The sequence below is a fragment of the Gossypium raimondii genome, chromosome 10 (genome assembly GCF_025698545.1).
Source record: "Gossypium raimondii isolate GPD5lz chromosome 10, ASM2569854v1, whole genome shotgun sequence".
Lineage (NCBI taxonomy): Eukaryota > Viridiplantae > Streptophyta > Magnoliopsida > Malvales > Malvaceae > Gossypium > Gossypium raimondii.
In genome coordinates this window covers 51,971,738-51,997,577 of record NC_068574.1, presented here as the reverse complement: position 1 = coordinate 51,997,577, position 25,840 = coordinate 51,971,738, and the positions used below count along the sequence as shown (strand labels likewise).

The window sequence follows — 25,840 nt, the reverse complement described above, 5'->3', positions numbered from 1 at the left end:
TTTTTGTTGAGTAGTACAAAACGGATTGAGTTTTGCAACAATTCAGGGGTAAGCAAGATGTTCTTGCTGTTCCATAGAACTTCGATAATATTCACGACATTAATAAGAGGAAAAAAATAGCAAAGAATTAGGCATTGAAGCATCAACAATGGATTACATTGTGGAACATCCGGATGGAGAGGAGGCCTTATTTGGAGTTTTGTATATAGAATTTCACACCCTTGGTCCACTAGTAATGTTGGTACATGGAGAACGAGTTACCTTTACGAACTCGGTTTACGAAAATGGGGTTCCAAAAGTGTAACGCCCTGAATAATGTAATTTTGTTTCTGTGAATTTTGTCACAAATGTGTATTTGCTTTAGTGGCTAAGTGTTCTGGGTGTGTGTTTGAGGTATTGGGTTCAAGTCCCACTTTTGACAAATTTTGTTATTTTTTTATCCTAGCCTTATCCCTGTTGGATGGGCTTATGTAATATTGTTTGTAAACTCATATTAAAATAAGCTTGTTGATTGTAAGGTGTTAGCTTACCCTAAGGTCTCGTATTCAAATCCTCGTGCGAGTGAGGATGATAATTTTTGCTTCGGTAGTGTGATAGAGGTTCAGTGGAAGTGAAATTCTGAGGTAGTTAAGAGTTAGAGGGTTAGTGGGGAGTTGGAGGAAAATTAGGGATATGTTATCATATTTTAAATTTTCTTTAATTTTTATTTTTATTTTTATTTTTTTCTCAAAAAAATTTTCCTTCTCTGACGTTCTTTTCTATTTTTTTTCCATTCTCGAACTTTCATTTTCTTTTCTGATCTTTGTCGAAATTCTGCCTTCTAATCACGATGTTTTAACTTTTTGAGTTCGTCCTGCTGCTCCATATGTAATGGCTCGTCGCAATTTTGAGAGATTTTGGTGTATGAGTTTAATTTAGTATACTATTTTGCTAGGTGCTCTTCAGGAAAACTGAAACCCTTTGGGTGCGTAGTAAAGCTTTGAGGTCATCATTGTCGAGGTTGATGTTCACTGTGGGGGTGCAATTGCTTCGAAAATGAACCAGATGTGTAACAAAAACACGAGAAAACGAGGTTCAGTGAAAGTCAAAAAGTGGCCTGTTGACGCCACATGGGCGTGTGCCCGGCCGTGTGGCTAGCCGTGTGGACCACACGGGCTAGGCTAAATTGGGCGTATGGGTTCCACACGGGCATGTGGGCCCAAAATTCTAATTTTTTTCCTAGGATCTCACGTGTTTTCTAAAAATACGAATTGAGTTCTCTAAATATAACGGCGTTTAAGATTTCCGCTGCAAATTATGTTTTGGTCTATGAACAAACTAACGACGATTTCAGAAATGTATACGTTTAGTAAAACTTGGACTCTTTTTTAACAAGTAACTTTACAAGGTATTTTGCCGAGGTAACATCAGTTTCAAAACCCTTCATTGTAATACTCTTTGATTCGGCCATAACGTCTAGGTCGGGTTTGGGGTGTTACAAAAAGCGCATTTTCAACATCGCCTAAAACCAAGTTGCTACAATCATATTGCGAGAGCATATTTAACTCTAAGAGATTAATGATATCCTATGAAGGTAACACATATATGACAAGATCATTGGACGAGCACTTTATAAGTAGATTTCATAATTGTATATAATAGGGAGAGCTCAACCATAGTACTTTAGTGGAATGACTCAATTACTAAACAATTTTTTGAATTCAAAACTTGATTACAAATTATTTCAGCCTAATTATATATGTTCAATTGTCCCTCCACTAACCTGGGATAACCTAAAAAGAATTGCATGTAGAACCAACACTATGGAATGAATGAAAACGATGATTAGGAGAAATAAATTGTATGTATCACTATCCATAGTGAATGAGTTTTCTCACTAAGTATAAAAGATGACTTAGAAATTGAATTAATTTCTTCAAATTATTATTTAATTTATTGGATTTAAATAATTGAAGTTTGAAGTGAGAATTAAATTAACTAGTCATTATAGAGTAAATTACATTTTTTTCAAAATAAGTACTTTTCATGAATTTTCTATCATTACTTTGCCATTATAATTTTAGTCAAATTCCAGTTCTTATACTTTAATTTGATGAACTTTAGTCCATGTAATTTTCAAATTGGTCATTCTTTTTCCTTGTACTTATTTGAATTTTAAATTTTCACTCCTAATCCAATAGTAGCAGTTAAACTCATTCGGTTCAACACAGCCATTAGTCTTGTATTATATGTAAAGTTATAGATTAAGGCTTTGTATCTCATTACTTTTCAAAAGTGCTTCTTGGGTCAAAAGTGTTTTCGAAGCCATAAACAATTCTAAATAGACATCTTTTAAAACCAAAAGTGCTTTTGAACTCAAAAGCAAAAACACTTTTCCCTAGCTTTTGCATATAGGAAAATCACTTTTGGAGTCAAATTTATAATCTAATGTATTTTATGTAATATTTAACTTGGGTATACAATTATTTTCCTATTGAAATTTATTTCAAATATATAACATTATATATTTAAATTTGCTACAATTATATTGTAATATTTAAAATATAGTTTATATATTCAAATTAACTTTTACAAATAATTTTATTAATCGTTTAAAAATATTTAAATTTTATATATTAGATATCAAAATACTAATAATGAGTTACAATAAATTATTTTTTATATTTTAGTAAAATATCATAATTTTAATGAATTTTAACATCATTTAAATGCATAGTTTTACTTCATAATATCTTATCTAAAATTTACATTTTAATTTTTAAATACGTTTTGATAATAATACTATACATTTAAATCTTAAATTAAATTTTTTTTTAATATTTAAAAAAAACCCTTAATCTAAAATAGTACGACGGAAACCATGTAAGGCTATTGTTTAAGTCTGTTGTTAGACTTATTATAAAATATCGGAACTATTAAATGAAGTCCATGGAGTCAACAAATTAATGATTATTAATTGGACGGGTCCTGGATGATAGGATTGGTGTGGTGGAATCTAAAAGTTGAAATGGGTAGAAAAACTCTCCCCACCCGATACTCAAATAACATTTGAGATGTAATCTCTCAAAAATCATTATCATGATCTCCACTTTATTTTATTACAACTTATTTTTTTTTCTATTTACTTTTAATATTTTCAATAGTTTAAAATTAAGTAAAATATAAACATAAGTCTTTAAAGTCGCTTCTGTTATGAATGTATAATATTAAAAATCACTATCACCTCTATTAATATTTGATACATCTATTGTTGCCTCATCCCGCTCTCCTTCAATTTTTAAATATTTTAAAAATCAAGTAAATATTTAAATATAAAATATATGAATTTTTATATTACGTTATTATATTTGTATTTTTTAATAACTTATATATACAAAAATAAAATAATAAATTTACATAATAAAATGGGTTAATTATCATAATTTCTCTATATTACTACTTTGCATCCACGCACATTTCAAAAAATATATATTTGATTCGAGATGAATAGAGTCGAAATCTATTGGTGCAAACACCAATCCTTCCTCGGACTTATTTTAAACGTATATAAATTACTTTTCAAACTTTTTTGCATTTCTAGTCTCCCCTAAATTGGTTCTCAAATTTCCACACGCTATTAACCTCTTTTCTCTTCCTCCCTAGGACCCAACACCATCCAGCTCTTTACATTCCCATCAAAACACCTCATCAAAATTTTAAATTAATAAAAATTATATATGTGAAATTAACATTATATATATAAATTTATTTATTTATTAACAATATTTTCATTAGTACTTAATTAAACTTTGGATCTATATATATTATCAATGTAATAATTATGATCACTTATTATTTTAGATCCATATTATTATCATGACTTATTAATTGATTTAAATAATACAACGTCAACAATAAAGGGTTGAGGACTGTTTAAGTTTATTGTTAGATTGATTGCAACATATCTCCTTTGGTGCAATTGAAAGAAGTTATCTTTTAGGTTGATGAAGACTTGAGAAATTAGTTGGCAGGGATGGATTCATTGGGGAGGTCGGTCAAGATAGAATTTTGTTCGATTTTTCTTCTACCCCTCATGGGTACAAAAATCTCATTTGCCCACACTCAAATCACATTTAAGTGCCGTAAAGACCAATCGTCCCTCCCGTTCCTATTCTGCTGCTTACTCCAGGACGACGCCCTTTCAACGTATGCAAATCAAAATAGATGGACTAAATTCACATAAATTAATAGGTACATGAACTATCTTTGAAATTTAACCATTTTGTTTTTATATATTTAGTTCATCTCAAATGTTATTGGATAAAGTGAAAATTTTAATTGCTAAAAAACTAATTTAGTATGAAATTTAATTAGATTATTTGGTAAATAATAAGTTTAAAATTTTTAACTTAAAATGTTTCTAAGGATAATGTTAAAAGAATAAAAAATTTAAAAGAATTCCACACTCCTATCTAGTTATTAGTTTCAACTCTTTTCATTAAAAATTCTATCATTCTTTTTTTTTTTTAGTTTGAATTATCAAACATGCTTAAAAAATTTAAATCACTAAAAATATTAAATTTCAGCTCATTTAATTTATTTTTCAATTGGTTATCAAGCAAGGTCTTAGTTTAAATAAATTAAATTATAAGGATAATATATAATTTGGCCTATGTACTTGTCTATTTGTACTTAGTTAGTCCCTAAACTTTTTTAGATCTAATTAGTCCTTGAACTTGTATTCCATCAGCCAGGTTTGTCCTTCCATATTAACACCGGTAGTTTGTGCTAACGTGACATTTCTAGTCAATATGGTGGTGCCACGTGGTAGCCTCTTAGAACGTCACATGATAAACATAATTTATAGATTTATAATAATATAAATATTGTTTATAGTAATTTATAGTTTTAAGATGTATAATTTGGAGAATCTATGTAATGATACAATGGTTAAGGGTGCTTACTGTTTTAGGTATAGTCTAAGTTTGAGTCATGCTAGTTATGTTGATTGTTCAAGCTTTACTCTATTATTGTAATTCATAAAAAAAGGGTATATTTTAGAATTTTTGACAATGATATAAATAAATGTAATTTGACAAATTTTAATGTATTATTTTAATTTTTATATTTTTTTCATTTTAATCCTTATATTTATCCCAATCAATACTTAAAAAATATTTTTTGGTAACCAAAATTAAAGTGCAAACATGATGTAACATATACAATCAACCGTCATTTAAGATTTAATGCTTTGGTACTAAACAAAAATATCTTAAAAATTGAGTGACAAAATTACAAAATTTCATTTTAAGCCTAAAATTGATAATTGGGTATTTCCTTTAATAAACTATTAAACATACAAATATGGCTTATTATCCTCACCGCTTTCATATATAATAATCGGGTTTGTATTTTTACACATCGTTTTTATCTGTAATGATATATTATATGTTAGTATCTCGTTAAAATACTTCAAAATAATTATAAAAGAATTCCATAAAAATAAATTCAAAATAATTATAGAGACATCACATAATCTAAATGCACAAATTAATATACACTGAAATTTCATTAAATATAAAAACCTAATTAATAATTATTTGAAGGAAGAACCTAATAAATAACTATTCCTATTTAGTATAATAGAAAAAGTATTTGTCTGAGTGATTCGAACAGCTCTGACATTTTTGTATAAATAGGTAATGTATTTGATCACAATTGACAACCAAAAATCCTTAACTTCAACTATCAAAGTCATGCCTTCTTTCTCAATATCATTCAAACTCTTCTTTTTCCTCCTCTTCTTTGCATCTTCCCATGCTTTCTCTTCTAAAACCATACCCTCCAGGGAAGCTGAAGCTCTTCTAAAATGGAAAGCTAGCCTCCCCAGCGACACCCAAACTTTGCTCTCTTCTTTGTGGGGCGGAAGCAACCATTGCAATTGGACTGGAATCACTTGCAACAATGCTGGAAGCGTCACCAATATGACCCTGAGAGAATATGAATTGAAATTGAGCGGTAAGCTTCACAATCTCAACTTCTTTTACTTCCCCAACTTGATTACGCTTGATCTTCGGAACAACTCATTGTATGGGTCCATTCCTTCACACATCGGGAACCTTTCCAATCTCAACTTCCTTGACTTGTCACACAATAATTTCTCTAGGAATATCCCTTTAGAAATTGGCTTATTGAAAAGTCTTTCTTTGATCTCCTTAGTAGACAACTCACTCAGTGGTTCCATTCCACGAGAAATAGGAAGGCTGAGTACAATTTCATTCATTTATTTCTGGAGAAACAATCTAACTGGTCCCATTCCAATAGAAATTTTGAACCTTACCAAGCTTCATGACCTGGACTTGTCACAAAATAATATCTCTGGAAGTATTCCTTCTGATATAGGAAGGTTGAGTTCACTTTCTTTGCTTTTTCTTTACCAAAACCATCTCACTGGTACAATACCTACTTCTATTGGAGACTTGCAGAATTTATCCCAATTTATGCTCATTGAAAATAGGCTCAATGGTTCTATACCTAAAGAGATCGGAAGAATTAGATCACTTTGGATGATTGATTTTTCAAACAATCACCTAAGTGGTCCTATCCCAGCAAGTATAGGAAACTTAAGTAACCTAAACTTTCTCTATCTTTGGAGTAATAATCTCTCTGGTTCTATCCCCAATGAGATAGGAATGCTTGAACCTCTTTTCGACTTGCAGTTGGCGAACAATAGTCTCACTCGTGCCATCCCTGATTCCATAGGAAACTTGACTAACTTGGAAAGACTTGTGCTTCATTTTAATGGGCTTTCTGGTTCAATCCCAACTTCCATGGGAAACTTAAACAAGTTGTCGATACTTAAGGTTTTTGACAATAGTTTATCAGGCCTTGTTCCTCAAACTCTGAACAATCTTACTCATTTACAAATATTAGAATTATCAGACAACCATCTTAGAGGTTCATTACCTGAGAATGTATGCCTGGGAGGATTGCTCACTCAATTTGCAGCTGACAACAATAGATTGACTGGTTTGATTCCATCAAGTTTGAGAAATTGTACAAGCTTACACAGAGTTAGGCTTGAAGGGAACCACTTAACGGGAAATATATCAGAAGCCTTTGGTATATACCCAAATTTGGATTTTATTTCATTAAGCAACAACAACATTTTCGGTGAACTTTCTTCAAATTGGGGACAATGCCATAATCTAAGAAACCTATAGATCTCCAATAATAACATTTCTGGAAAGATTCCGTTCGAATTGGGACATGCAACCCAATTACAAGAACTTGATCTCTCTTCGAATCATCTAAATGGTGAGATTCCTAAGGAACTGGGAAAGTTGACAACGATGAGCCGTCTTTTTCTAAGTGGTAACCAATTTTCTGGCAAAATTCCATCAGAGATTGGACTTCTTTCAAAACTCGAACAACTTGACTTGGCATCAAACAATTTTAGTGGGCCAATTCCTGATGATCTTGGAAATTGCGTCAAGTTATTCGAGTTGAATTTGAGCCAGAACAACCTCGAAGAGAGCATTCCATCTTCAATAAGCTACATTAATGCTCTTCAAAGCCTAGATTTGAGTCAGAATTCACTTATTGGAGGTATCCCACAACAGTTTGGAAAATTACAGTCCTTGGAAGTATTGAACCTTTCTCACAATATGCTCAACGGTTCCATCCTGGAAGCTTGTAATAATTTGCATGGTTTGAGAATTGTGAACATATCTTTCAATCAATTTGAAGGTCCAATTCCAAATCTTAAGGCTTTTCATGAGGCTTCGTTTGATGCCTTGAGAAACAATAAAGGCCTATGCGGTAATGCCAATGGACTAATGGCTTGTGTTCCTTCTTTCGTTGACAACCATGGTCATGGAAAAAGGACCAAAGTCATCATTTCAGTTATGTTTCCACTCTTTGGCGGTCTACTTTTTCTATTTTTATTGGTTGGAAGTTTCTTTACTTTCTGCAAAAAGACTCAAACAAAAGAATCAGAGCCAAGGGATGAACCACAAGGAGATATTTTTACTGTATTGGGATTTAATGGAAGAGTACTCCATGACAAAGATTATTGAAGCCATCAAGATTTTAGCTCCGACTATTGCATTGGTTTAGGAGGATACTAAGTGTTTATAAAGTCGCATTACCAATCGGTCAAGTGGTTGCAGTGAAGAAGCTTCACCAATCAAGACAACATTCTCAACAACAACTTGAAAGCCTTTGAAAGCGAGATTAGTGCTTTATTAGAAATAAGGCACCGTAACATTGTGCGATGTGTTGAAAGTCGGATCGCAATGCAACATGGAGCCGTAAGCATGCTACTATCGAGATCAGCAGACTATCGAGCTCAAATTCACTTTGCTTGGTGCGCATTTAATGGTTTTTGGACCAAATGAAGCAACCGGCATTGCTGTTTTGTTTTGTTGTAATTTAGTTCGGTTTAATTGCAACTAGCTTTAATAGTTAGTAAGATTAAGTTAGTGATTGGATAGTGATGTAAAAGCGATATGTCACTCATTTTGTATTTGACTTAAGCTTACATTGGTTGTAAATTAGTGGAGGCGCTTAGATTAGTAGGTAATCGTCAAATGAACAAATTGTAACTCCTTTTATTTTCAAATTTTGAATGAAAATGTAATGATCGCCATAACTTTGTTTGAGTATTTGGTTTTTGTTCATTTCTACTTTGCTTTGCTTTTTTGCTTCGATTCTTCTTGCTTCAGTCTTGCAAACACTGTATTGTAACTTTGTTTGATGTTTGCTGCTGCCATTGTTCCTACAAATGGTATCATGAGCCCGAATCTTTGAGAGGCCATTTTTTGTACTTTGTTGAGTTTAAATCAAAACCATCAGCAAAGCTTAAAATCAGAAAGGATCGAAGCACTTAAAATCAGTTTAGCAGAATGAGTTTCACTCCACCACCTCCACCAGTGTTCACTGGTGAAAACTATCACATTTGGATAGTTAAAATGAAGACTTATCTCCGTGCACATGATCTTTGGAGTGTGATCTAGAATGATGTGAACCACCTCCATTAAGAGCCAATCCCACCATTGCACAGATGAGGCAACATACTGAGGAGCGAGCCAAGAAGCATAAGGCTATGGCCTACTTGCAAAATGGAGTCTCTGATGTGATTTTTACTCGCATCATGGCCTGTGACTCACCAAAGCAGGCTTGGGAGAAGCTGAAGGAGGAGTTCATGGGGACTGATAAGACAAGGCAACAGCAAGTGATTAACCTCATGAGAGACTTTGAGAATTTGAGGATGAAGGAGTCTCGAGACCATCAAGCAAGATTCGACGTGATAATGGCCATTGTCAACAAAGATTAGGCTCCGGGAGTGGACTTCACAGAGCAGAGTTGTTGAAAAGGTCATTACAACTCTCCCCGAGAAATTTGAGTCAAAATCTCTTCACTTGAGGACTCGAGGGACTTATCACCATTTCATTGTCTCGAGTGATAAACTCCCTGTATGCACTTGAGCAAAGGAGGGCAAATAGGCGGGAGGAGAATCAAGTCGCTTTCCGTGCTAAAGCCGTGAAGGCTCGAGTGTGAGTGCAAAAGGCAAGAAGCCCTGCATAATAGAAGGGTCAAGTCAGAAAAGATGAAGCAAAAGGGTGTTCCCACCATGTGTTCATTGCAAGAAGACAACACATTCGAAAAAGTATTGCTTTGGTTTAGGCCGATATTCAAGTAGAAAGTGCAAGCGGTTTGGCCATGTGGAGAAGGTGTGCAAGGGCAAACCAATGAAGGTCGCTCTGCAACAAGCTAGACCTGCTGAGGACATTCAAGCTCGGAGGAGCATGTGTTCACAAAGAACTTGCTTTGTTGGCACAACCAAAGCCAAGAATGATTGGCTACTAGACAAAGGTTGCTCACACCATATGGCAGCAGACGAGAAGCTGTTCAAGGGCCTAGACAGAAGCTTCCACTCGAGGATTAGAATTGGAGATGGCAAGCTGATTGAGGCTAAGGGCAAGGGCAGGTGTCTGGTTAGCACTGGTTCAGTAATGTCGATCACGATGTGCTTTTGTACCTGATTTAGACCAGAATTTGCTTAGTGTAGGCCAATTAGTTGAAAAGGGCTATACATTAGTTTTCAAGGATGGTTGTTGTACTGTTCAAGACATGAATGGTCTGGAGTTAATCTCAGTCTCTATGACTGATAGATGCTTCATGTTGGATGTTAGCCAAGTAGAAAGAAAGGCATACACCAGCCTTGCTGATAACACTGATTTGTGGCATAAGAGACTAGGCCATGCCAATTTTAGATCTCTTGATTTGCTACATAGGCTGAATTTAGTTGATGACATTTCAAAATTGAGGTTAGTGGAATGTTTGTGAGGTTTGTCGACTTGGTAAGCAAGCTAGACTACCTTTTCCTGCGACAAGGCTTGGAGAGCTCAAAACAAGCTCGAATTGGTGCACTCTGATGTTTGTGGCCCTATGAGAACACCCTCAATCAGTGAGAACAGATACTTTGCCCTGTTTATAGATGATTTAACAAGGTTGTGCTGGGTCTACTTCTTGAAGCTAAAGTCAGAAGTGTTTGAAGCCTTCTGCAAATTCAAGGCTTATGCTGAAAATCAGTCAAGCTGCAAAATTAGAGCCTTGAGGACTGATAATGGCTCTGAATATGTGTCTGAGAGATTTCAGAAGCTTTGTGACAGTGCTGGGATTCACCATCAGCTCACAACTGTCTATACTCCTCAACAGAATGGAGTCTGTGAGAGAAAGAATAGGACTGTGCTGAACATGGCCAGATGCCTCTTGTTTCAAGGCAAGCTTCCAAGCCAGTTTTGGGCTGAGGCCAACAACACCTCGCAGTATTCGCTCAACAGATCGCCAACTCGAGCAGTCAAGGATAAAACTCCTTTTGAAGCTTGGCATGGAGTCAAACCTGTGGTAACACACTTAAAAGTGTTTGGCTGTGTATGTTATGCACTTATTCCAGTAGAGAAAAGGACCAAGCTTGAGAGCAGAGCAACTCAGAATCTTTGTTGGCTACAAAGCAGAACAAGAAGGGCTATAGAGTGTATGATCCTACAGCAAAGAAGGTCTTAGTCAACAGGGATGTAAAGTTTGATGAGGAAAAAGTGTGGAATTGGAATGGTGTTGAAGCTGACATGTCTGAAATGGACCAGTTGAACTTGGTTGCTGAACCCATAGAAGAGGGACCAGGAGAAGATGTTGTAGATGACATACCAGTGAGGGGCACTAGAACTTTGGCTGATGTCTATCAGAGGTGCAATGTTGCTGTGATTGAACCTTCAGACTTTGATGAGGTCGCTAAGAATGTGTCGGATGAAAGCTATGGAAGCCGAGTTGGAAATGATCAACAAAAATCGACTTGGGAGTTGGTAGCGCACTGAACACAAGAGGGTCATAGGAGTTAAATGGGTGTACCGGCCAAGTACAATGCTGATGGCTCATCGAACAAGCACAAGGCCGTGCTTGTGGTGAAGGGCTACAATCAAGCAGATGGTGTTGACTACCTAGAGACTTTTGCTCCAAAGGGCAAGATCGATACAATTAAGTCATTGCTTGCTTTAGCACTCGAAGCGATGGAGAGTTCACCAACCGGATGTCAAATCAGATTTCAATGGTTTTCTCAAGGAAGAGATCTTCATCGAGCAACCTCAAGGTTTTGAAGTTGTTGGACATGAAGACAAAGTGTACAAGTTGAGAAAGGCCCTCTATGGTCCGAAACAGCACCAAGGGCCTGGTATGACAGAGTTGATGCTTACCTGACCAATCTTGGATTTGTGAAGAGTCTTAGTGAACCTACCCTGTATGTTAAAAGGTCAGAACATGAAACCTTGCTGATTGTCTCCTTGTATGTAGATGATTTGCTTGTGACAGGGAGCAAAGTTGAGCTCATTGATGAGTTCAAGGTCCAAATGCAGCAAGTGTTTGAGATGACAGATTTGGGGATCATGACTTACTTCCTTGGCATGGAAGTGCACCAGTCTGATCGAGGTATCTTCATCAGCCAACACTCATTTGCTTTGAAGATCCTAGACAAATTTTGCATGCATAATCAGAAAGCGCCAAGACACCAAAGGCTCAAGGAGAAAAGTCGACTAGCGAGTGATAAGCAGAGGGTTGATGAGAGGCACTATCGAAGCCTAGTTGGTTGTCTGTTGTATCTAATGACAACCGTGCCGTACATCATGTTTGGTGTCACTGTTATCGAGATTCATGCATTGTTGCAATGAAGCACATTTGAAAGCAAGAAAGAGGGTCCTTAGATACATCAAGGGCAATCGCTAGTTTTGGTGTAATGTTTGAAAGTGGGAACCAATCAAACTAGAAGGCTACTCGACAAAGGATCAAGGCAGATCCTTGATGACATGAAGAGTACCTCAGATACTTCTTTACACTTGGATCGGGATGTTTTGTTGAGTTCAAAAGCAAAGAACGTTGTTTCACCCATACCAAGCAGAGTACATTGTCAGCAGGAGAGCGATTAATCGAGCCATTTGGCTAAGGAAGCTGCTTCATGACCTTAATGAAACTCAAGATGAAGCAACTGAAATTTGGGTGGATAATCAGTCTGCAGTTGCAATAGCCAAGAACCCTGTGTTCCATGGTAAGACTAAGCATTTTAAAATCAAACTGCATTTTGTTAGAGAGGCTGAACAAGCAAAGGAAGTCAGCCTTGTGCATTGTAGCTCAGGGGCACAATTGGCTGACATAATGACCAAGCCCTTAGGGGCTGCTCGATTTGAATCTTTGAGAAGTGCAATTGGAATGTGTTGCATACAGTCCAAGGAGGAGTGTTGAAAGCTGGACTGCAATGCAACATGGAGCCAGAAGCATGCTACTATCGAGATCAGCAGCTATCGAGCTCAAATTTCACTTTGCTTGGTGCGCATTTAATGGTTTTGGACCAAATGAAGCAACCGGCATTGCTGTTTTGTTTTGTTGTAATTTAGTTCGGTTTAATTGCAACTAGCTTTAATAGTTAGTAAGATTAAGTTAGTGATTGGATAGTGATGTAAAAGCGATATGTCAGCTCATTTTGTATTTGACTTAAGCTTACATTGGTTGTAAATTAGTGGAGGCAGTTAGATTAGTAGGTAACTGTCAAATGAACAAATTGTAACTCCTTTTATTTTCAAATTTTGAATGAAAAATGTAATGATCAGTTACAACTTTGCTGAGTATTTGGTTTTTGTTCATTTCTGCTTTGCTTTGCTTTTTTGCTTCGATTCTTCTTGCTTCAGTCTTGCAAACACTGTATTGTAACTTTGTTTGATGTTTGCTGCTGCCATTGTTCCTACAAGATGTATGGTTTTTGTTCACATCCAAAGCATTCATTTTTGGTTTATGAGCTCGTGGAAAGGGGAAGTTTGAGAATGGTGGTAAGCAACAATGAACGGGCTAAGGAGCTGGACTGGAAGAAGAGGTTAAATGTTGTTAAAGGATTAGCAAATGCTTTGTCTTATATGCATCGTGGCCATTCACAACCTATAGTTCATCGAGACATTTCTAGCAACAATGTTCTCTTGGATTTGGACTATGAAGCTCGTGTCTCTCGATTTTGGCATCGCTAGGATTTTAAAGCCCGACTCCTCCAACTGGACTTCACTTGCGTGAACCTACGTATATAGCTCCGTGTATTACTTAATATCTTTTTTCCTTAAAGATGTTTCCAACATGGCATCTATTTGATTAAAACTGTTAATTTCTTGAATGTTGTTAAAAAGACAAAGTTCATATAGCATATGCTAATTAGTAACAATTTTTATATAGAGTTGGCTTATACAATGAGAGTAGATGAGAAGTGTGATGTCTACAGTTTTGGGGTGCTAACGATGGAAGTTTTTATGGGGAGGCATCCTGGTGATCTTATTTCGTATTTTTCATCACTGGAATCAACATCGCCATCGACATCAAATGACCAACAGGTTTTACTGAAAGATACGATAGACCAACGCCTTTCACCACCAGTAGGGCAATCTGCCGAAGACTTGGTCTCTACTATGAAGATAGCAGTGGCATGCTTGAATGGCAATCCCCAACTCCGGCCAACCATGCAGCAAGTTTCTCAGGCCCTTGGTCGTCAATCCCTTCCTTTACCGAGCCCCTTCAGGACCATAAAATTGGAAGAACTGTTGAGAGATATAGTCTGCAATGGCTAACTAAGGTGATACAATATCAAACATATTTGTAGGTAAGGTATGTAAATTGGCTTTATATAAACTCTTTTTCTTCCAATTATCTCTTATTTCGCAGCTTTGTTGAGAATGAGATGGTTAAACACTGAAATTGGATGCAGAGTTGGGAGGGTAGCAGAATTGCAAGTATTTCCTTATGTCACAGCTTGGAATAGAAGAAAGTATTGCGGTTGTGGATTTTATCAAGTTTCTTAAATTACCTCCATTTGAATGTCATGTATGATGTTTGTTAAGTTATCCTTTGTACTCCGTTTCAGTTTCGTATAATATTTAATGTTTTGTTATCGGATTGTACTAATGTTTTGACTGAAATCGAGGAGAAGTAAGAAGATTGTATTGGGAAAGCACGATAGTTTCGATACAGAATTTCCCCCGTCTTGGTCAATTTTCTTGATTAATGAAGCTCATTGGTTTTACCTCAAAAAATTTGCATTGCCCTACTAAAATAACTTATAATCGCCCCTGAAGTTCATCTTCATATATTTAATCTTTTTCATATTTTTTTTATATCCATTTTAATGTTGACGTTCAATATTCATGATTGCTCTAATTTCATTTGGACCATGTTTCAATTTCATGTGTAATTTTTTCTCTCCTTTAATCTATAAATTTTCCTATGCCTTTTATAATAATAATAACAATAATAAAGTTTTATTAATTTTGAAACAATAATTGAATACTAAACTTAGTACGATGATAAAATTACATTTTAACTGTTAAAAATTTATAATTTAACTTCGCCTTCCAAAAATAAATTTCAACTTCACCCTTGTTTTTACGGTTTTGCAAATGAATCTTTTATTAAGAGTTGAATTACAAATAGAAAATAATTTTCATGTCATTTTTAAATAGTAAACGTTAACTATGTTATAATTTCGTCTTATTTGATTCTTTTTAATATAATAAGGACTAAATTGATTGAGTTGATAGTTGAGGATTCATCTGATCTAGTCACTATAAGACAAGGATTTAGCATGTACTTTGACCAAGAACATTATATTGCTATCACTTTGTTTCTAGAAATAAATATTTTTTAAGGAAAAGAAGAACATATTTTTTTATTGAAACAATTGGATCCTATATCTAATGTAGTATTGAAAATGTTTAATGTGGTATTTGAACTATCAATATGTGTTTTATTATGGTATTTATATTTTCATAAAATGTTTAATTTGGTACCGAACTATTAATATGCATTTTATTATGGTATTTGTATGTTCACAAATTATCCAATGTCGTACTTAAACTATCAATATGTGTTTTATTAAGGTACTTTATATTAACAGTACCATTAGTAAATTGTTAAACCAGTTAATGAAAATCCAACACGTAAAGTTTTTTTTTTTCCAAATCATCAAGTGCACATGGATAATATAACATTATGTGAAATACAAAATGAAACCAAAAAAATAAATTAAATTACATTTTAAAAAATGAGTAAACATTTTAATAAAAAGTAAATACTAAACTTACATGAAAATAATTTTAAAAATCTTATTTCAAAAGGAAACTCTTTGGAAAAGATGATTGTTTACTAGAAAATGGTGTTTTGTTCATGTAAGTTTAGTATTTATTTTTTTTTGGGTAAACTACACAGCAAGTCACTTAAAAAAGCGTCATTCTAAGTCACCTTAAATAGTGTCATTCTTATTTTGATCACTCTAAATTTCTTTTATTAATTTAGCCACTCTAATTAAAATAACTGTTAGAACTGGTCACTACCGTTAAAAATTTAATTAACCTACTTACAAATTGTTGACGTATCATTTTTTTTACTTTTCACTAAATCGAGGTGCCTTTTTGTAATATTCATCCAAAGGATTTTGTATAATGTGGCATGTTACTTTGCCCCATAAGATATAATTAATCCGCAAATTTTAGCAGAAAAACAAATAAATTTGTTATTTATTTAAATCCTTAGTGATAGTTTACATAAAAATAAATTTATTAAATATATTTAAGTTTAGAATAAAAAATAAGTATAATTTAATAAATTAAAATGGAGTTTAATAAAAAATTAGACAATAAAGATTAAGGAGTAAAAAATCGACTTCAAATTTCAAACATTAAACAGATATATATTTTTCATTATTGTATATTTTAATTATGATTTAAAATTATTTTCATTTTAAGATATTTATGGATTAAAATATGTTATAATTCTTACTACTCTTTATAATTTTAGAATTTAATTTTATATTTTTATTTTTAAAATTTCTATAATTTTCAACTTTTCAAAATTTAAACTCAATTATTAACACCATTAAAATTTTTATATTAAATTTGCCAGTAAAAATTTAAAAATGTTATATTTTTTTAAATACACGAACTTAGAGCATACTGAACCTATTTTATTATATAATTTAATTACTTTTTAAAAATATTGCTTACATTAATTATATAGAATTATTATATTTTATTAAATAGCAACCACAATTAAACGTGATTATTCACATGCAATGCTCATACTAAGAAAAATTAGTTATAAAAAGTCAACCGGGTGACTAAAATCCTAATCCAAAAAAAAAAAAAAACTAACCATATAAATATTTTGGTTTTATAAGTAATTTGTTAGTTCCACATTTTTTACTATTTTCTGGTTTATATATATTTAAAAATTTATATATTTTACATTTAAAGATAACAATATTAATTTAATATTAATTTTTAGTGCTTAATTTAAGTTTTAGAATTGATTAAATAAAAATCAATAATTAACTTTTATCAAATCAATCTTAAAATCGAAATTAAATCACATTTAAAGGACTGTATTTGACAAATTGACAATCACATTTATGTGGGTTTTGGGTCGGGCCGTGTGGCCCACACGGACATGTGTTCCCACTTGTAAATAGATAAAAAAAAATTAAAACTTCGATCAAAGAATTATTTTTTTATGAAAATATTATCTAACAATTTTTTTTTTCAGATGGTTTACTTTTTAAAGGATCGATAAATCCAAAACCCTCGTTGTCTACAGATAGATGATATAGACATACGCCAGGGAGGAGGTAATTTTTTTTTCAAAATAAAAATATATTCATGTCATGTAATTACTTTATTTATGTTATTTTACTCATGTCACTATAATCATGTTATTAATTGTGCAATTCGTGTGGATATCATATACTACATCGAATGTTCCGAGTGTATTCCCTTATCGGCTTAGAACCATTCACTCATGTGGTGCATTAATGCACCTGTGTTAAATTTTTGTTGAGTGGTACAAAAGGGATTGAGTTCTGCAACAATTCAAGGGTAAGCAAGATGTTTTTGCTGTTCCATAGAACTTCCACAATATTCACAACATTAATAAGAGGAAAAAATAAGCAAAGAATTAGGCATTGAAGCATCAACAATGGATTACATTGTGGAACATCCGGATGGAGAGGAGGCCTTAGTTGGAGTTTTGTATATGGAATTTCACACCCTTGGTCCACTAGTAATGTTGGTACATGGAGAACGAGTTACCTTTAAGAACTCGGTTTATGAAAATGGGGTTCTAAAAGTGTAATGCCCTGAATAATTTAATTTTGTTTCTGTGAATTTTGTCACAGATGTGTATTTGCTTTAGTGGCTAAGTGTTTTGGGTGTGTGTTTGAGGTCTTGAGTTCAAGTCTCACTTTTGGCAAATTCTGTTATTTTTTTTATCCTAGCCTTATCCCTGTTGGGTGGACTTATGTAATATTGTTTGTAAACTTATATTAAAATGAGCTTGTTGATTTCAAGTGGTAAGGTGTTAGCTTACTCTAAAGTCTTGTGTTCAAATCCTCATGCGAGTGAGGATGATAATTTTTGCTTCGGTAATGTGATAGAGGTTCGCTGGAAGTGAAATTCTCAGGTAGTTAAGAGTTAGAGGGTTAGTAGGGAGTTGGAGGAAAATTAGGGATATGTTATCATATTTTAAATTGTCTTTACTTTTTTATTATTTTTTTCTCAAAAAAATTTTCCTCCTCTAACGTTCTTTTCTGTTTTTTTTCCATTCCCGAACTTTCATTTTCTTTTCTAATCTTTGTCAAAATTCTCCCTTCTAATCACGGTGTTTTAACTTTTTGATTATGTCCTGCTACTCCGTATGTAATGGTTCGTTGCTGTGTTGAGGGAGTTTTGATTTTTTTTACTTTAGTTTCTGTTGGTGTATGAGATTAATTTAGTATACCATTTTGCTAGGTGCTCTTCAGGAAAACCGAGACCCTTTGGGTGTGTAGTAAAGCTTTGAGGTCACCATTGTCAAGGGTGATGTTCACTGTAGGGGTGCAATTGCTTTGAAAACGAACCAAGTCTGTAACGAAAACACGAGAAAATGAGGTTCAGTGAAAGTCAAAAATTGGCTTGTCGACGCCACATGGGCGCGTGTCCGACCGTGTGGCTAGTTGTGTGGACCATACGGGCTAGGCCAAATTGGGCGTGTGGGTTCCACACGGGCATGGTGGTCCCAAAATTCTAAAATTTTCCCTAGGATCGCACATATGTTTTCTAAAAATACGAATTGAGTTTTCTAAATATAACGGCTTTTAAGATTTCCGCTGCAAATTATGTTTTGGTCTATGAACAAACTAACGACGATTTCAGAAATGTATATGTTTAGTAAAACTTAGACTCTTTTTAACAAGTAACTTTACAAGGTATTTTACCGAGGTAACATCAGTTTCAAAACCCTTCATTGTAATACTCTCTGATTCGGCCATAACGTCTAGGTTGGGTTTGGGTGTTACAAAAAGCGCATTTTTCAACATCGCCTAAAACCAAGTTGCTACAATCATATTATGGGCGCATATTTAACCCAAAGAGATAAAGGGTATCCTATGAAGGTAACACATATATGACAAGATCATTGGACGAGCACTTTATAAGTAGATTTCATAATGGTATATAATAAGGAGAGCTCAACCATATTACTTTAGTGGAATGACTCAATTAGTAAACAATTTTTTGAATTCAAAACTTGATTACATATTATTTCAACCTAATTATATAGATTCAATTGTCCTCCACTAACTTGGTATAACCTAAAAAGAATTGCATGTAGAACCAACACTATGGAATGAATGAAAACGACGATTAGGAGAAATAAATTGTATGTATCACTATCCATAGTGAATGAGTTTTCTCACTAACTATAAAAGATGACTTAAAATTGAATTAATTTCTTCAAATTATTATTTAATTCGTTGGATTTAAATAATTGAAGTTTGAAGTGAGAATTAAATTAACTAGTCATTATAGAGCAAATTACATTATTATTTTTTCAAAATAAGTACTTTTCATGAATTTTCTATCATTACTTTGCCATTATAATTTTTAGTCAAATTCTAGTTCTTATACTTTAATTTGATGAACTTTAGTCCATGTAATTTTCAATTTGGTCATTCTTTTTCCTTGTACTTATTTGAATTTTAAATTTTCACTCATAATCCAACAGTAGCAGTTAAACTCATTCGGTTCAACACAGCCATTAGTCTTGTATTATATGTAAAGTTATAGATTAAGGCTTTGTATCTCATTACTTTTCAAAAGTGCTTCTTGGGTTAAAAGTGTTTTTGGAGCCATAAACAATTCTAAATAGATATCTTTTAAAATCAAAAGTGCTTTTGAACTCAAAAGTAAAAACACTTTTTCCTAGCTTTTGCATATAGGAAAATCACTTTTGGAGTCAAATGACATTTTTAACCTCTATTTATAATCTAGCGTATTTTATGTAATATTTAACTTGGGTATACAATTATTTTCCTATTGAATTTTATTTCAAATATATAACATTATATATTTAAATTTGCAACAATTATATTGTAATATTTAAAATATAGTTTATATATTCAAATTAACTTTACAAATAATTTTATTAATCGTTTAAAATATTTAAAATTTATATATTAGATATAAAATACTAATAATGAGTTACAATAAATTATTTTTATATTCTTAGTAAAATATCATAATTTTAATGAATTTTAATATTATTTAAATGCATAGTTTTACTTCATAATATCTTATCTAAAATTTACATTTTAATTTTCTAAATACGTTTTGATAATAATATTATACATTTAAATCTTAAATTAAATTTTTTCTTAAAATACTATTTTACAACGTTTTAAAAATAATAAATAAAGTAACCCTTAATCTAAAATAGTACGACGTAAACCATGAGAGGCTATTATTTAAGTCTGTTGTTAGACTTATTATAAAATATCGTGTTCCGTGCCCCACGGAACTATTAAAAGAAGTCCATGAAGACTTTAGAAATTTATTAGTCAACAAATTAATGATTATTAATTGGATGGGTGTTGGATGATAGGATTGGTGTGGTGGAATGGGTAGAAAAACTCTCCCCACCCGACACTCAAGTAACATTTGAGATGTAATCTCTCAAAATCATTATCATCTCCACTTTATTTTATTACAATTTATTTTTAATATTTTAATATTTTAAAATTAAGTAAATGTATACACATAATTCTTTAAAGCCGCTCTACTATAAATGTATAATATTAAAAATCATTATTACCTCTATTAATGTTTGATACATCTATCGTTGTCCCATTCCGCTCTCCTTCAATTTATTTTGTGCTACTTATCTTTGATATTTTAAATATTTTAAAAGTCAAGTAAATATTTAAACATAAAATATATGAATTTTTTATATTATGTTATTACATTTGTATCTTTTAATAGTTTATATATACAAAGATAAAATGATAATTTCACATAATAAAATGAATTAGAACGAGACAAATAATTATCATAATTTCTCTATATTACTATCCCAAGAAAATAAACCACTTATCCTATCCTGCATCCACATTTCAAAAAAAAAATCATTCGAGATGAATAGACTCGAAATCTATTGGATAGTTTAAATTTTGTCAATCCCTAGCAAACACCAATCCTTCCTCCTCTAAATCTTTGGCCTTAAAATGTCATTGGTTCTCTAATTTCCACACGCTATTAACTTCTTTTCTCTTCCTCCCTAGGACCCTACACCACCCAGCTCTTTACATTGCCATCAAAACACCTCATCAATAATGATTAATAAAAATTATATATGTGAAATTAACATTATATATAAATAATATTAATATATTGATAATTTAATATATAATATATAAATTTATTTATTTATTTATTAATAATATTTTCATTAGTACTTAATTAAACTTTGGATCTATATTATCAATCACTTATTATTTTAGATCCATATTATTATCAGGACTTATTAATTGATTTAAAATAATACAACGTCAACAATAAAAGGTTGAGGAGTGTTTAAGTTTATTGTTAGATTGATTGCAACATATATCCTTTGGTGCAATTGAAAGAAGCTATCTTTTAGGTTGATGAAGACTTAAGAACTTAGTTGGTAGGTATGGAGTCAACAAATTGGGGAGGTCGGCCAAGATAGAATTTTGTTTGATTTTTCTTCTACCCCTCATGGGTACAAAAATCTCCTTTGCCCACACTCAAATCACATTTAAGTGCCGTAAAGACCAATCGTCCCTCCCGTTCCTATTCTGCTGCTTACTCCAGGAGGACGCCCTTTCAACGAATGCAAATCAAAATAGATGGACTAAATTCACATAAATCAATAGGTACATGAACTATCTTTGAAATTTAACCATTTTGTTTTTATATATTTAGTTCATCTCAAATGTTATTGGATAAAGTGAAAAAATTAAGTACTAAAAAACTAATTTAGTATATTACTTAATTTAAGTATGAAATGTAATTAGATTATTTGGTAAATTTAAGTATCACATGGTATACACATAATTTATAGATTTATATTTTTAAAATTTTTTGTTTGCCACATGGCACTACTGGGTTGGCTAGTAGTGACATATCTACACAACTAATGGTGTTAGTGCTGAGGTACCAACCTGGTTGATGGAATACAAGTTCAAAGACCAACTAGGTTTAAAAAAAATTTAAGAATCAATTAGATACAAATGGACAAATTGAGAGGTCAAATTAAATAATAATCCTAAATTATATATTAAAACTGTTTAATTTTAAGGTAGATTAATATCATATGAGATTACCTAAGAAATATTTATATCAGACAAAAATAAAGTTGACTACCCAGCAAAACCAAATTTATTAATAAATTAAACCTATACACAAAGAAACAAAACACAACCCAGTTTTGAAAATTTAAGAATTTAGAGGAAAATAAACTTTTCTTAAAAAAAAAAGAAAAGTTTACCATAGTAAGTTCAAATCTTGAAGAAATTGCGAAGGATATTTGGAAAACACATAACTGAATTTGAGTACAAATCCAATATGTACAAATAAACACTATAAACATCATACACTGTAAAACCTGTGAGTCAAATAAACAAGTCCAAACTATTATCATTTTTTTTGTTACTTTTCCTTGGAAACAAATAAGAAGGAGAAAAAGAAAACTTACGAACTTTAGTCTTATGCTACAAATAAGTAAAAGAAAGTGTTTTGAACTAATTATAGAGAGGGCTCCAACTTAAGTTAAAAGACAAAAAAGTCATATTAGCAACCTGTTAGTAGATTAAATATAGAATTTTTAATAACAATGATAAATTTGAGCAATTGTTTTACTTAGAGTGATTAAATTAACAAAAAATTTAAAGTAACCAAAATAGAAATGATATTAATTTTAGAGTAACCAAAATAGATTGACTGGTTCGATTCCATCAAGTTTGAGAAACTGTACAAGCTTATACAGAGTTAGGCTTGACGGGAACCACTTAACGGGAAATATATCAGAAGCCTTTGGTATCTACCCAAATTTGAATTTTATTTCATTAAGCAACAACAACATTTTCGGTGAACTTTCTCCAAATTGGGGACAATGCCATAATCTAACAAACCTACAGATCTCCAACAATAACATTTCTGGAATGATTCCGTTCGAATTGGGACATGCAACCCAATTACAAGAACTTGATCTCTCTTCGAATCATCTAAATGGTGAGATTCCTAAGGAACTGGGAAAGTTGACAACGATGAGCCGTCTTTTTCTAAGTGGTAACCAATTTTCTGGCAAAATTCCATCAGAGATTGGACTTCTTTCAAAACTAGAACAACTTGACTTGGCATCAAACAATTTAAGTGGACCTATTCCTGATGATCTTGGAAATTGCTTCAAGTTATTCAACTTGAATTTGAGCAAGAACAACCTCGAAGCGAGCATTCCATCTTCAATAAGCTACACTAATGCTCTTCAAAGCCTAGATTTGAGTCAGAACTCACTTATTGGAGGTATCCCACAACAGTTTGGAAAATTACAGTCCTTGGAAGTATTGAACCTTTCTCACAATATGCTCAACGGTTCCATCCCAGAAGCTTTTAATGATTTGCGTGGTTTGAGATTTGTGAACATCTCTTTCAATCAATTTGAAGGTCCTATTCCAAATCTTAAGGCTTTTCATGAGGCTTCGTTTGATGCCTTAAGAAATAATAAAGGCCTATGCGGTAATGCCACTGGACTAATGGCTTGTGTTCCTTCTTTCGTTGACAACCATGGTCATGGAAAAAGGACCAAAGTCATCATTTCAGTTATGTTTCCACTCTTTGGCGGTCTACTTTTTCTATTTTTATTGGTTGGAAGTTTTTTTACTTTCTGCAAAAAGACTCAAACAAAAGAATCAGAGCCAAGGGATGAACCACAAGGAGATATTTTTACTGTATTGGGATTTAATGGAAGAGTACTCCATGACAGCATTATTGAAGCCACAGAAGATTTTAGCTCCGACTATTGCATTGGTTTAGGAGGATACGGAAGTGTTTATAAAGCTGCATTACCAACTGGTCAAGTGGTTGCAGTGAAGAAGCTTCACCAATCTGAAGACAACATTCTCAACAACAACTTGAAAGCCTTTGAAAGCGAGATTAGTGCTTTATTAGAAATAAGGCACCGTAACATTGTGCAGATGTATGGTTTTTGTTCACATCCAAAGCATTCTTTTCTGGTTTATGAGCTCGTGGAAAGGGGAAGTTTGAGAATGGTGTTAAGCAACAATGAACGGGTTAAGGAGCTGGACTGGAAGAATAGGTTAAATGTTGTTAAAGGATTAGCAAATGCTTTGTCTTATATGCATCGTGGCCATTCACAACCTATAGTTCATCGAGACATTTCTAGCAACAATGTTCTCTTGGATTTGGACTATGAAGCTCGTGTCTCTGATTTTGGCACTGCTAGGATTTTAAAGCCTGACTCCTCCAACTGGACTTCACTTGCAGGAACCTACGGGTATATAGCTCCAGGTATTACTTAATATCTTTTTTTCCTTAAAGATGTTTCCAACATGGCATCTATTTGATTAAAACTGTTAATTTCTTGAATGTTGTTAAATAGACAATGTTCATATAGCATATGCTAATTAATAACAATTTTTATATAGAGTTGGCTTATACAATGAGAGTAGATGAGAAGTGTGATGTCTACAGTTTTGGGGTGATAACGATGGAAGTTTGTTTGGGGAGGCATCCTGGTGATCTTATTTCGTATTTTTCATCACTGGAATCGACATCGTCATCGCTGTCAAATGACCAACAGGTTTTACTGAAAGACATAATAGACCAACGCCTTTCACTACCAGTAGGCCAATCTGCCGAAGACTTGGTCTGTACTATGAAGATAGCATTGGCATGCTTGAATGGCAATCCCCAACTTCGGCCTACCATGCAGCAAGTTTCTCAAGCGCTTGGTCGTCAATCCCTTCCTTTACCGAGCCCTTTCAAGTCCATAAAATTTGAAGAACTATTGAGTGATGTAGTCTGCAATGACTAACTAAGGTGATACAGTATCAAACATATTTCTAGGTATGGTATGTAAATTTTCTTTATATAAACTCTTTTTTATCTCTGTTTCTTCCAATTATCTCTTATTTCTCAGCTTTGTTTTGAAAATGGTGAAGCATTCTAATGATAAAGCCTTTGTTGAGAATCAAATGCTTACGCACTGAATTTAGATGTATAGAATGAAGTGTGTTGGAAGGGTAGCAGGATGGCAAGTATTTTGCTTATGTCATAGCTTGGAATAGAAGAAACTGTTGCGGTTGTCGTTGTGGATTTTATTATGTTTTTTAAATTATCTTGTTTTATTTTGCATCCTATTTTATCATGTCCGTTAAGTTATCCTTTGTACTCCATTTCAGTTCCATATATATTATTTAAACACTGTACAGATGTTTCGATGAAGTTGGAAGGGTGTATTAGAAAAACCTAATGATTTGAGTACAGAATTTCTCCTGTGTTTTGAAATAGAAAAAATTATGTCCATTTAAAATATGAGATGCTATACTCTAGCATCAATATTCAAAGTTGAGTCTAGCCCTAACTTGACTAGTTTTAAGTTTATAATATGTTGCTTTTATTTTATTTTATATATGGGTAAACTATATATTTATCATTGAACTTTAAAACTTTCAATTTCATCATTAATGTTACCATTCATTTCTGTTCTAGTCACCCACCGATTAAGTTGTTAATGAAAATAATGGAGTAGCCTTTTCACTTGGTATAACAACATATTTACTCCTCAAAATTTACACATTCTATCAAATTAACCTTAATTCTAAATAGTTTGATAAAAATAAAATTAAATAATTGCAATGTCAAAGTATAAAATAGTTGTAACCTCCCCAACCCAGCCTAAATGTTAGACCCGAATTCGGAAGATTACATTGGCCACA

The 25,840-nt window shown here is 32.8% G+C and overlaps 1 protein-coding gene and 1 pseudogene across 1 annotated transcript; both read left to right on the top strand.

The window, feature by feature from the left end:
* Nucleotides 1–5,724: 5,724 nt before the first annotated feature.
* On the top strand, nucleotides 5,725–14,163 carry LOC105777742 (MDIS1-interacting receptor like kinase 2-like; annotated as a pseudogene).
* Nucleotides 14,164–17,526: 3,363 nt separating this feature from the next.
* LOC105775572 (MDIS1-interacting receptor like kinase 2) lies at nucleotides 17,527–25,234 on the top strand. The gene is made up of 3 exons (XM_052622502.1): nucleotides 17,527–17,667; nucleotides 22,805–24,410; nucleotides 24,548–25,234. The coding sequence occupies exons 1-3, from the start codon at nucleotides 17,527–17,529 to the stop codon at nucleotides 24,934–24,936; spliced, it is 2,136 nt and encodes a 711-aa protein (XP_052478462.1). The 3' UTR covers nucleotides 24,937–25,234.
* Nucleotides 25,235–25,840: the final 606 nt, after the last annotated feature.